Source organism: Muntiacus reevesi, chromosome 4 (assembly GCF_963930625.1).
Source record: "Muntiacus reevesi chromosome 4, mMunRee1.1, whole genome shotgun sequence".
NCBI classification, from domain to species: Eukaryota; Metazoa; Chordata; class Mammalia; order Artiodactyla; family Cervidae; genus Muntiacus; species Muntiacus reevesi.
The window spans coordinates 163,498,438-163,511,169 of record NC_089252.1 but is presented as its reverse complement, the minus strand read 5'-3'; the positions used below and the strand labels follow the sequence as shown (position 1 = coordinate 163,511,169).

The window sequence follows — 12,732 nt, the reverse complement described above, 5'->3', positions numbered from 1 at the left end:
GAGATTAAAGTGAGATTGAGATTCTGTTATTTCACCTATCAGACTGACAAAAATTTAAAAGGTCGATGTGCTCTCTGTCGATAAGGCTATAGGGAAACAGACACTCTTATACTTTGCTGATGAGAGGTTAATTACCATAGGACTTGGGACAGGCAATTTGACAGTATTTCCCCAAATTATTAAGGCGTATATCCTTTGACCCAGCAATTCTACCTTTCTGATTTATCCCACAAATATATTTGTACACATGCAAAACACAGTGTATATAAGGTTACTAACTGCAGTGATGTTTGTAATAGTATAATATTGGAAACCACTCAGGTGTGCATCATTAGTAGCCTAGTCCATGACATGGGCTGTCTAGGTACAGTACAGTACATGCATACACATGATTATGTATACACTCAGTATAGTGCAGCCGTTAGAAAGATGAGAAAGAAGCTCTGTGTGTGAATACAGAGGCTTTTTTTTTCAGTTGAGTAAAAGCAAGGTGCAGAAGAGTGTACTCATATGTAGTATGCTAATACTTATGAAAAAGAAAAATAAGGCTAGTCATATTTGCTTATTTAACTGGTAACAAAGCTGAAGAAGACATCAGAAATGAGTAACAGTGATCACCCGTGGGGATTAAGTGGGGCAAGAACCAGGCAGAAGTTGCACAGGGATGGGAGATGGACTTTATATTGGGTTGGCCAAAAGGTTTGTTTGGGTTTTCCTGTAACATCTTGCAGAAAAACCAAATGAACTTTTTGGCTAACCTAATATATATATATATATGTGTATATATATATATATATATATATATATATATATATATATAATAACTATATAAATATATTTAAATGTATATTATATAAATGTGTTATATAAATTATAGCATATATGTATGTCATTTAAATCATGTGAGTATATTACTTAAAAGTAGTACTGCTATTTTTTTGAATATTCCTTTTTCCTTTATGTTTTCCAAGACGACATGGTAAGGTCAGAGACAGCGATGAAGAGAATGACCCAGATGATGAAGATGTTATTGCTAATGCAGTGGGGTGTCTCGGACCTTTCAGCGGGCTCCTGGCACCTGAACTGCAGAAGTACCAGAAGCAAGTTAAAGGTAAAGAGGAGGCCTCTGTTAGATAATCACTGTGTGTCAGTTCACTATAGGCAGGGTATTATTACTGTGGCCTGTAATAAATAATATATTCTGGCCTATTGTTTCCTGAACTGACTACCGCTGTTAAAGATCTTTATAAGAAGCATCCTGTTACTTTATCATTTAAGAGGATCTCTCTGTTATGTGTCACATACATCACCCATGTTTCTTTTCCTTTATGATTAGTTTTGCTTTCCACTCATCTGATTCAACTTTGTGTGCTCACTTCCTTAGCACAGAGCCAGACATATAATTGATGCTTACTATATTCTGTTTGAGTTTAATTGGATTCACTATAGACTAACTTCTTTTCCACTATAGAAGTATTCTCTAAAGCCAAAACATTATGGTAGCCTCTATTTGAATCTCAATGACCGCAAACGCGTGATCTCATAGGACATTCCGCTAAACTCCTCTGCTTAGCCCAAGGTTTCTAGATTTGAAAAGATAACTTCCACTTACCGGTTCTGATTATCAATAGTTCTTTTGTTCAGAGCAAAACAGAACAAGTCTTCCACCTCTTCTGCTGATGTCTCTTGGATCCTGAGACCAGTCATCATATCCCCTAGAGCTTTCTCCATGGTCCAAGTTCAGAATTTCTTGAAGATGTGTCTTCCAGAACTTTTAATATTCTATAAAGTCACCTCTTAATGTCCTGCAGTTTGGTAGTATTCCTCTTAAAAATGGTACTCTAAATTGAATGCCATGCTATGTTTGTTTTTTCCTTGCAGAGAACAGACTTCCTGTGGTCTGGACATTATCCATGCAATGAACTCTTTTGAAGCAGTTTGTTGTTCTCCCACTATGATCTCTCCTATCTTGGGTGGCAGTTCTTCCCTTAGGACATTTAATTCTGCCTCTTCTAGTTTGAAGACCATTCTCCTCGCTGGAAGAGTACGGAAACAAAAGATGTCAGGCACCTCTGCGTTCTCTCTGCCATCTGCTAGCTTCATGCTGCCTTTTCAAAGTCATGAGCTATTTTCTCATTTTTTGTTCTTCGTGCTTTTTTTGTTTGTTCATTTCGTCGTTGGTGTTTGGGTCATGGTAGTTTTAACCCTCAGCATGTTTTGTATTTTAACCTGCTTTAATGTTCGGTTCATGTCATTCTGTGTGTGTGTCCTTGGTATGTACTCCCTTGCCATCTTTTGAAAGGACTTAAAAAAAAATCTGAACTCAGCCAGGGTTCTCTTGATTTTGTAATGTCTTCTTCCTTCTCTTTTGTTGCCTGAATTTTAGCTTTTGGTTTCTGGCCATGGGATCAATATGTATTATAACTCTTAACGTTTTGAATCTAACATTATAGTGTATTATTAACTCTAACATTTTTATAGTCTGGGTCTGTGTTCCATTTTTCTACCCTGTTATTTTTTTCTGTGCAATTATGTACTCTAGTTTGACTTGGTAACTTTCTCCTAAATTTCATCATTAGTCTTTGTTGTTGGTTTAACTTTAGTTTATATTAGTAGGCCTCCTTTTAATTTTCTTCTCCTTAGAGAAGTATTTTCAATAAAAATATCAGATATTCAGTCTTTATCTGAATAACACTTTCAGCAGATGTTAGGATACTTGAAATCCCCTAATAATCTTTGTTTTTAAAGCTTGTCCCCAGGCTGGTTTTACATACTGTGTTAGAAAAATCTCAGTTTATCCCCTCTTGCCTGTGTGACACGGGAATGTATTCTCCCACAGTGCTTATTTCTGTTTCTTGGCTTCCTGGGTGGCTCAGATGGTAAAGAATCTGCCTGCAAAGTGGGAGACCCAGGTTTGATCCCTGGGTTGGGAAGATCCCCTAGAGAAGGAAATGGCAACCCACTGCAGTATTCTTGCTTGGGAAATCCCATGGACAGAGGAGCCTGGCGGGCTACAGTCCACGGGGTTGCAAAGAATCGGATACGACTGAGTGACTAACACCTTTCATTTTCATACTTGGATGTAATCTCAAATTTAAGGATGAATCTAGTTGTTGATGTCACAGGAGCAGAAACCACACCAGATATAACAAACATAACAGAGAGTCAGGAAGTGCTTATTAAATGAATAAAAACATTAATTTCTAGTGATACTGTGATCTGAAGTCTTGATAATCTTGTCTTGGTATTTTTAACTAAGGAAAAAACTCAGATTTAATGCCTAACTAAACCCTGCAAATGGTCGATTCCTTGTAAATTGTCGTTCAGTTATATGGAAATCTGTACCCTGACTTTAGACAGCTAGAGTTGTATTTTTCTAAGGGAAGTTTAGAAAATGGCAGTGATTTTTATGTGGAAACAGCTGAAATTATATCCATATAATGATCAAAGTGGTAATAAAATCAAACAGTGAACCCACATAGCTCATTCCAGATTGGTTAGGCTAGTAAGAAAATGCGGAAGTATTTTCAGGACCAAATAAAAACAAGTACTGGACACATTCTAGTGTACCTGGATTTTTTCTGTGGTTCAGAATTTCCTGGAGGTTAAGATACTACCCTGGGCCATATAGTGTCATCAGTTCCCACTTAGTTCTGTTCCCCTCCAGTGACACCATCTCCTTGGGTCTCTTCCCTGGAATACAGAATCAAATGGGGACCAGAGTCTGAGATCCAATAACATTGCAGAGCTGAGTCCAGGAGCGATCAATTCCTGCCGAAGTGAATACCATGCAGCTTTTAACAGCATGATGATGGAACGCATGACCACGGATATCAATGCACTGAAGCGGCAATATTCTCGGATTAAAAAGAAGCAGCAGCAGCAGGTTCATCAGGTGTATATCAGGGCAGGTAATGTGCTTCTTGGAGTTAACTTCAGTATTTGTAGGATGGCCTGGGAATTACTGCTCACTCTGGCTTAGCACCCACCAATGCAGCTGGCAGGAGACAACAGCGTCTTTACCTTTTGACTTTTTATTTTATCTTATCAGACTCTAAAGAAGAAAAAGGTCCCAAGGACCAGGCAGCTGATGGTACTGAACACCTCTTTGCTCTCTGTGCTTTTGGAGAAGGGTTTACAAATGATGAGAATGTTACAAAGCCATGCAATCCTTGGATTTGAGACATTTTGGAGCTCTTGCTTCTTAAGCACTAGCCATTTGGAAGTGGAATTTAGTCGTCTGTGTACTAGTAAATTAAGCTATTCTTCAGTCATTTAGATAGTAATATAACAGATGTTGTGATCAGAGGAAAAGGAAAAAGCCATTTCTATGCCTGGCTGATGGGTTAGCAGTGTCTTGGGAGTCTGCTGAGAAGAACACAATTGTACTGTAGTTGGAGATGCTCTTTTCCAAGGATTGTTAAGATTCTTTTTTTTCTTTAAATTTCCCGAATCCCAATGAACAATCTACTTTATTGTTTAATATATGCTGATTTGGGAATTGGTTTGTCTTATTCTAAGTGAAATCCTAATGAAAATGATGCCAGTCCAGAGTTAACCACGGTATAAATTTCACATGTTTTTAAGAGACTGGTGAGGATGTGACTGTCTTGCACAAAAGCTGAATTTACCTTCACTTGTCGGGAAGAAGTAGGCAACTTCTTGAAGATTCTTACTTTATCCTGAATCATTATAAAAATCTATCACAAAAGAAACTAAAAACTATAACACTTTAATTTTCAAATCATTGACGCATACATGTCCTCATTTGTCCTTAAATCTACAAGGAAAGCAAGAACAGATGTTTTCATATCCTTGTGAAAAATAAGGAAATGGTAATTCAGGAGGGCTTAGCAATTGTCTAGGATTATATAGCTATAGTGAGTGGTCAGGCCAAGACTGTAACCCCCATGTTTTGATTCTTTCTGTAGTTCTGTTTGAACCACTTTCAAAAGCTTTGGATGGGATGTTGAACAGTTGCCTTTGGGTACTAAATCATCCCAGTGTTTGTACTCTAGTCTGTACTCTATGTACAGACATACAGAACTATGGTCTGTAGGTCAAATTCTGCTCAATGCCTGTTTTTGTAAATATGGTTTTATTGGAACACAGGCATGCCCATTTGTCTGCATATTGTCTATGATGGCTTTTACACCTCAGTGGCAAAAATATTTATAGTCTGGTCCTTTATAGGAAAAGTTTGCTGACCCCTACTTTAGATCATGGTTTCTGTGGTTATTTTTAGAGAGATTGCTGCTCAAGGGCCAGAGTTCAAGAACATTGCTTCTCAGACTTTAGTGTGAATATGCATTGCTCGGGGATATGTTAAAATGAAGACTCTCCTTCCTGTAGCTGTGGGGTGGGGCTAAGATTATGCATATCCAATAAGCCTCTAGGTGATGCCACTGCTGCTGGGTCAGGACTGCACACTGAGTGGAAAGGTTTTGGAGGAGATGGTGTAGGTTAGGGTTAGCAGCACAGGTTTTGGAGGAGATGGTGGAGGTCAGGGTTAGCAGCCCAGGTTTTGGAGGAGATGGTGGAGGTTAGGGTTAGCAGCCCAGGTTTTGGAGGAGATGGTGGAGGTTAGGGTTAGCAGCACAGGTTTTGGAGGAGATGGTGGAGGTTAGGGTTAGCAGCACAGGTTTTGGAGGAGATGGTGGAGGTCAGGGTTAGCAGCATAGGTTTTGGAGGAGATGGTGTAGGTTAGGGTTAGCAGCCCAGGTTTTGGAGAAGATGGTGGAGGTCAGGGTTAGCAGCACAGGTTTTAGAGGAGATGGTGGAGGTCAGGGTTAGCAGCACAGGTGGAGAGAGTGAACTTCAGCTGGAGGCAAAAGTTCCCAGCTTCTGGGATGTCCCTGGTGACCCAGTGTTTTACACTGCCAACGCAGGGGGTACAGGTTTGATCCCTGATAGGGTAACTAAGATCCCACATGCTGCGTGGCGCAATCAAAACAAACAAAAATCCTCAGCTTCTGAGATTTAAAGAAAGGTGGTGAGGATGGTGGTTGAGGTACCAGCTTTCTAGGTTAGGGAGGGCAGGAAGTTAAGACATTTTAGTCCTAATAGTTTCTGCTTTTATGAAGAAATTTGAGAAAAAGTTATTTGCTTGGGAGTAAGTTGAAGGTTGTGTAGGAGTTTAAAGAAAGGAATGAAGATTCAGATTGAACCCTGAAAGCAATGGGAGAGGGAAAGAAAGTTTGTTCAGTGCAATTGAGGACCTAAAAAAATAGGCAGTTATGAATTTAAGGAATATCAATCCACATAACTGTGTGAATCCCCCGTTCCCCACCCCCTACCCCCAGCAGCTTTTAGCTCCCATTTTGGAAGAGAGAACGTGAATTGTGGCTTTAGAGTAGAGTTTAGTCAGGCATGTACGTTACAGCCACTGGGATGTCGAAACGTGGTTATTGATGAGGTGTGGTCCAAGGGATCAGCCACGCACCTGGCAGGGCGATGGTGGTGGTGTAAGGGAGCCGAAGAGACGGTGAGAGATTACGAGAGGACGGGGGATCAAGGAACCGAAGTCTCCATGGTTCATTACCAAGAACAATTACATCCAAGGTCTGAGAGCTGGAAGAGTCAAGGAGAAGAATAGGAGAGTCCAATGGTTTTTCATGTGAGGCAGATCCAGGTGATGTTTAGGAAGGAACTGGACAGGTTGAGGATGGGTCAGTCACAGAGGCCGCGAGGTAACTCTGGGAGGTAAGAGGACATAGAGTGAAGGGGAAACAGGTGTCAAAGTGTCACGGAAGACTGGACTGTGACCAGGGGTAGATAGATGGGAGCAGTTGAGAAGCATAGAAGGGAGGACCACCGCACCCACATGACCTGGTGATGTCAGAAGGAAGGCTGTTCACACAGAGATGCCAGGGTCTTTTTCTGCTACTTCTGCCTGCAGCTCTTATCCCTGGGGCTATGAGTGTGCAAACTTCATTGAAAACAGGGGCTTGGTCATAGCCACAGGAGGGAGACGGTACTACTGTTAATAGTGTTTTCCAGGGTCAAGTGCGTTCCTGTTTTCAATTTGCTTTCCGAGTCTGCTCAGGACACAGGAGTGGACCTGGGACCAGGCCTTTGATGCCTCTGTGATGTCACTGCGTTTTTACCACCTGCTTATCACTTCTCTCATGCTGCTGTCTCTCACTTAATAGCATGCAGTGTGTGGTTTTCCCACCTCTCAGATGCTGACAGCTGGTAATCTATATGGTCATAGTGTTTGACTTATTATTTAAAAAAAATTCTTTTTCCCAAAGATTTCCTAGATATATAGCCTGGGAGGCTGCTTCCCAGGAACAAAGCTCTCTGTAGAAAGCATTAGGGAGCCAGGACTCTAACTGGTAATGAGGGGTCAGAGTCTGTTCCTTTCATGTCCTCAGCGCCTTGTCTCCTCTGTATGAAGGGAGGGAATCTGCATCCCAGCCTCAAGGACTGAATTCAGTTTCTGCTGCCTTCCGTTCCATGACTCTGCCCTCACCTGGGAAATATGTGGGCAGGGGGCGGGGACAGCCTGGGTTGACTCCTCTTCCAAGGTGGATGTTTTTCTCTGTGGTACCTTTCACACGACCTTTCAACCTTTCTTTCAGACAAAGGGCCGGCGACCAGCATCCTCCCGTCTCAGGTAAACAGCTCTCCAGTCATCAACCACCTTCTTTTAGGCAAGAAGATGAAAATGTCAAACAGAGCCGCCAAGAATGCGGTCATCCACATCCCTGGTCACACAGGAGGCAAAATATCACCCGTCCCCTACGAAGACCTCAGGGCCAAGCTCAATTCTCCGTGGCGAACCCACATCCGTGTCCACAAAAAGAGCATGGCCAGGACCAGGAGCCAGCTGGGCTGCGGGGACACGGTGGGGCTGATAGAAGAGCAGATGGAGGGCTCCAAGACTGGCACCCCGGGGGCGGCCGCGGCGTCCCCCTCCGATCGTGCCGGGACAGCCCGAGGGGAAGGCGGCTGCTCCGAGGGCAGCACGGGCAGGACCATCGAAGGGCGGTCTCCGGAGCCGGTGTTTGGGGACGCAGATGCCGACGTGTCTGAGGTCCAGGTGAAGATAGAAGCCTTGGAATTGACCCCAAGGGATGCTGCAGCTGATCCTGAGCCCAGGGTGCCTCCGCCCAGCCAGCGGCACTGCCCGGAGCCACCCAGTGCCCCGGGGGGAAACACGGTCCCCGGCAAGGCCCCCCAAGGCGGCGGCCACCCGAAGACCCCGGTCTTTAGCCCCTTCCCCAGCGTCAAGCCCCTGCGGAAGTCCGCCGCCGCCAGGAATTTGGGGCTATACGGTCCGACAGAAAGAACCCCAGCCGTGCAGTTTCCCCACATGAGCAGGAGCTTTAGCAAGTCCAGCAGTGGCAACAGCGGCACCAAGAAGCGGTGACCTTCTCTCCGAAACTGCCCGCGTTCGCCTCTTCACGGCGGCGGGAGGGTTCCAGCCGGATGGATGGCTCCAGATGGGCTCCCGTTGTCCCCTGAGCGTGAATCCATAGTTCAGAGATGAGCAGCGGTCCTTAAAACATGGCAGTGGGAAATTGCATAATTGGCGCTAGAATTGCGGTGTCTTCTGATTACGGATACCATGGGTTCTTGTGGCAAAATAAATATTGTGGTTTTAAAGTGTTTGCCCAACTTTTCCTTGTGAGCTGTTTAGAAAAGACTTTGTATCTAGACTGTTAACTCTTTTTCCTTCCCTCCTGTTCTGAGGGCCTTCAGGGTCCCAGTGGCAAGCCCGGAAACTTCCAGTTCTCTGGGTGTTATTAATACTCAAGCATGCACACTAGCTGGCTAGAACAGAAACTGCAAAAAGAAAGCTAGTTTCTTAGTTGCAAAAAAAAAAACTTCCCAATTTCCCTCCTCAGGCCCTATTTGGGGCAGCGGGGAAATGTTTGTTTGTGTGAATTTTCCTTCAGTAGTTTCAGCCAGTCTCAATACTGGTTTTTACTCTTGTGCTGAAGTTCAGGAGAAAAATCTAGGCAGCCTTTTCTTCACTTTCTGTTTCTACCTGCAAAATGAAGAAAACCCTCATTTGTTGAAATGTAGGTTCATCACCAACTCGAAGATCTTACGCAGGGGTTTCAAAGGGGATATGCAGGAAGCAATTGTCCCGAACAACTTGCTGATCCCACTAAGCTTTCCCTGAGCTCCACGTTCTTCTCCTAAGGAGAGTTTAGGTCATCAGTGGTGGCATCTCTGATGGGCTCTACAGAGCTTGTCCTGCACCACGCAGCTCTTTTACTGACCAGCTCTCCACTGCAGATGCAGGAAGCCTCTGCTCAGAAGCCAGAACATAGTACCTGCAACTCTGTTACTTGAATCTTGTGCTTTTTGGGGGAGGTTGGAGTTCTTTGTTACTTGAACACTGCCTTTTCCTGGAGAAGGCCCTAGTACTTTCTAGCGCTCTCACCCCTTCCTCCTCAGAGATAGCACCTGTTATCTCCACTATGCAGACGGAACCCTGAGTCACCCAGAGGTGAATAACCCTTCAGATACTCCAGGTAAATACTATCGGTACTCAGTGTGACTCAGCCACATTTCCTCCAGTGCAATAGGCGGGTTTCATGCTGCTTGTACACAGATGCGTTGGCTCCCTAGGTTCTAGAAAGCAAGACTTGGAAGCCATTCACTGCACTCCCTCCTGACTCGAAGAACCTTTCGCCAGATGGTACAGAGTACTGTCATGGCATTTTGCAAAACCAGCTCTGACCTGCTTATCTGAAAAGGTAGTTTATTAAAAAACAAAAAAACAAAAAAACACTTCATGCAGCTGTCAGTTTGGCTGGACAGAAGGCTCACTCCCAACCCCCCTTTCCCACCATCTTTAGACAGACTCAGCATTTTTATCCTCGTCTCTGGAAGACCTCGACCAGGCTGACAGGCATTTTGATGATGCAGACAGTGTTCATTTGACCTAATTGGAGGATTGCTAATTCTGAAACCAAAACTATAGTTTAAGAAAAGATTTTTTTCCTATGGAGAGGCACTAATTTTTAGAATAAAATAGACAGTGTGATTGTGTGGGCTTTTTTTGAACAGAAAACATGAGAATGATATATACAATGAGAAGAGTTATCCTTTTTGTGGTATTTTTACCCCTTAAAGAATTGAAGATGGAAAATCTGAGTAATAAGTTACTGCAATTTTGGATCTTGAATTCTGTGCTCTCCAAAGTTAGCATGTAGCTTCTTAAAAAGCAGCCACTCCCACAGCCTGTGTCTTGGGAAGAGTGTAGGTAGAGAGTCGGGATTACCTTACATAAGAGACCATATTTTCCAAAGTTAAGCCAGTGACACGGTTTTCTTCCGTCTGCTCAGCCTTTCAGATAAGAATGATTCCACCTTGTATTCTTTTCTCCTCCCCCGTCCCGAGTGAGTCAGAATCGTCCTGCTCCCCTGGAGGGATGCCTGATTTGAGCAGAGAATTGTTTTTCCTCTCTTGAGTCAGTTTCCAGCTCCCCGAGGGGTCTGAGATTGGGGAGGTGGGTAATGAGGTAGAGGGTACTTACAGGCTCGTGCCAGTGCTGTCTGCTCCCTATCTTAGGGTTTGTTAGCACATATTGTACCAGTTTCCTGCAGCTGGTCTTCCTGAGGAAAGGGTGGATGTGATGGCAGGCAGTTGGGGATAAGAATTTGTTGATGATGAGTAAACTACTGAAAAGATGGTAGTCTTCTGAGGTAAGAATGACCACATCAGGATTTCAGAACCCGAAAATTCCTGTTCAAGCATTGTCCTGTTAAAGTGCATGCATTGTACCGTGTAATCACCATGTGAATTGGTCAATTTGTGAGCTTTGCCTACTTTAGAAAATAAAGAATCTGCAGTAGCCTGTAGCACACAGCATGTACGAAGACCAGTGTGGACTGTTATCTTCCTTTGTATTGGACACTGTAGGCCAGCACCAGAAGTACTTACTAAGTAGCGGTTTCTTTATTTTAGTTACGTCCCTACCCTGTCAGCACTATTCTGGGGGTCGATTCGTGTCTCTGCACCTCAGTCCTCTTACGAAAGCCTCCAGCTAATCTAAACCTAGTTTGTAACGTCAACCATGGGGCTGTAACTGTTTGGAATATTGTATTCCCTCTTTCTGTCTCTCTTGTTCTGAAGAACTGTACTGATCACAAAAATATATGCATAAAGATTCGCATTGTTGTAGCTATTGTGGCGTTGTTTATCTGAGCGCCTGCATGGAATGCTGTGTGACTTTGCCCATCCTCTTTTCTTTTCCTGTCAATGGCCCCCCAGCCTCCCCCCTGCCTTTGTTCATGTGAACCAAGGGAGTAGCCCAATAAACTCCAGTGACCCCAGTTTAATCGCTAGGTTGCAAGGTGGCCTATGATCTGCCAGGAACTTGGCAGAATGGTGGGTTCCTGAATATGAGTAAGAGAGTTTGCTCAAGAATGTGCGTACGTGTGTGTGAATGTATGTGTATAAAATGAATCTGTAGATCTGTCATTTTTCTTCGTTTTAATAAAATAGAGCAGTAAGAATGCAGTTCATCTTCCTGGTCTTATGGAGTCTAGATGAATAGAGAACTGTGGTCCAGCGCACAGCTGCTGCCATCTCCCCTCAGAAAATCTCCCTTTACTCTTTCTGAGTTACTTTTTTTTTTTTGCGACATACAGCCATCTTCTGAGGCAGCATTTTAAATATACTATGTTTCCTTATTAGAAAAGTGGCACATGTGTTAAGAAAATTTGGAAAACAGAGCACAAGGGACCGTCGGTGTTCCGGAATGGGTCTCTCTGCTGTTTATTTGTGTTTGCGTGTATATACGCACCGCTGTCTACTAAAAGGTGTATTGAGAACACTAATTGAAGCTTTGATTTCAGCAAATGCTCTTCCTCAGCACCATTTCATTGACCAGTATTTCATCCTGTGTTCATGCCAGAATTCACATAACAGCATCTTGTTGTAAAAGAGAATGTCTTTTTTTTTTCTTATTGAAATGTAGTTGATTTACAATATTATGTTAGTTTCAGGTATATAATAATTCATTTGGTTATACATATATCTGTATATTGTTTTTTAGATTCTTTTCCATTATAGTTGAACATGAGATAGTGAATATAATTCCCTGTGCTATACAGTAAATCCTTGTTTATCTGTTTTATGTTTGGTAGAATGTCTCTCAAACTGGTATTTTTTGGTTACAGATAGTACTGGAAAGACTACCCTAACACTTATATCTTTGTGCAATGACCTAAGAATTTTCTTAGAGTATGTTCATCCAAATGGAGTTGCAAGGTCAGAAAATATGTGAATTTCTAATATATATAATATATATATATTTATCTCTACCTCCAAATTGCTACAGTTGAAGTAACTATACAAGTACTCAATGAAAATGCCTTTTTTTTGGCCCCAAGGACCTCCATAATTGATAGAAACAGTGATAATGGGCATTCATATCTCATCCCTGACTTTTAAGAAAACCATTAAGTAGGATGTTTCCTGAGGTTCTTGGTAGCTATGTTTTAACAGATTAAGGAAAGTGTCTTTTATTCTTTGCTCACTAAGAGTTTTTAAAAAATCAACACATATTTAACTTTATTAAATGATCCCTAAATTGCATCCTTTGAAAAGGAAGTGATGCTTAAGACTTTTTATCTTGAACTTGAGAAAATATCCATTACCCAGTTTCATCATAGCATATTAAGGTATTTTAGAGTTGGAAGTGATAGTGATGAAAGTTCTAGGTGCAAATTTTCATTGCAGTGTTAAATTTACTAGAGGAAACTTGGA

At 42.6% G+C, this 12,732-nt stretch overlaps 1 protein-coding gene across 4 annotated transcripts in view; it reads left to right on the top strand.

The window, feature by feature from the left end:
• The window catches only part of TBC1D30 (TBC1 domain family member 30), a 104,154-nt gene extending 93,050 nt beyond the window's left edge, over positions 1 to 11,104 (top strand). For all 4 annotated transcript variants that reach the window (XM_065934706.1, XM_065934705.1, XM_065934704.1 and 1 more), the window contains 3 exons: positions 972 to 1,111; positions 3,705 to 3,911; positions 7,584 to 11,104. In XM_065934706.1, the coding sequence (XP_065790778.1) occupies positions 972 to 1,111; positions 3,705 to 3,911; positions 7,584 to 8,374 (1,138 nt within the window). In that variant the 3' untranslated portion in view covers positions 8,375 to 11,104. The remainder of the gene's footprint in view (positions 1 to 971; positions 1,112 to 3,704; positions 3,912 to 7,583) is intronic.
• Positions 11,105 to 12,732: the final 1,628 nt, after the last annotated feature.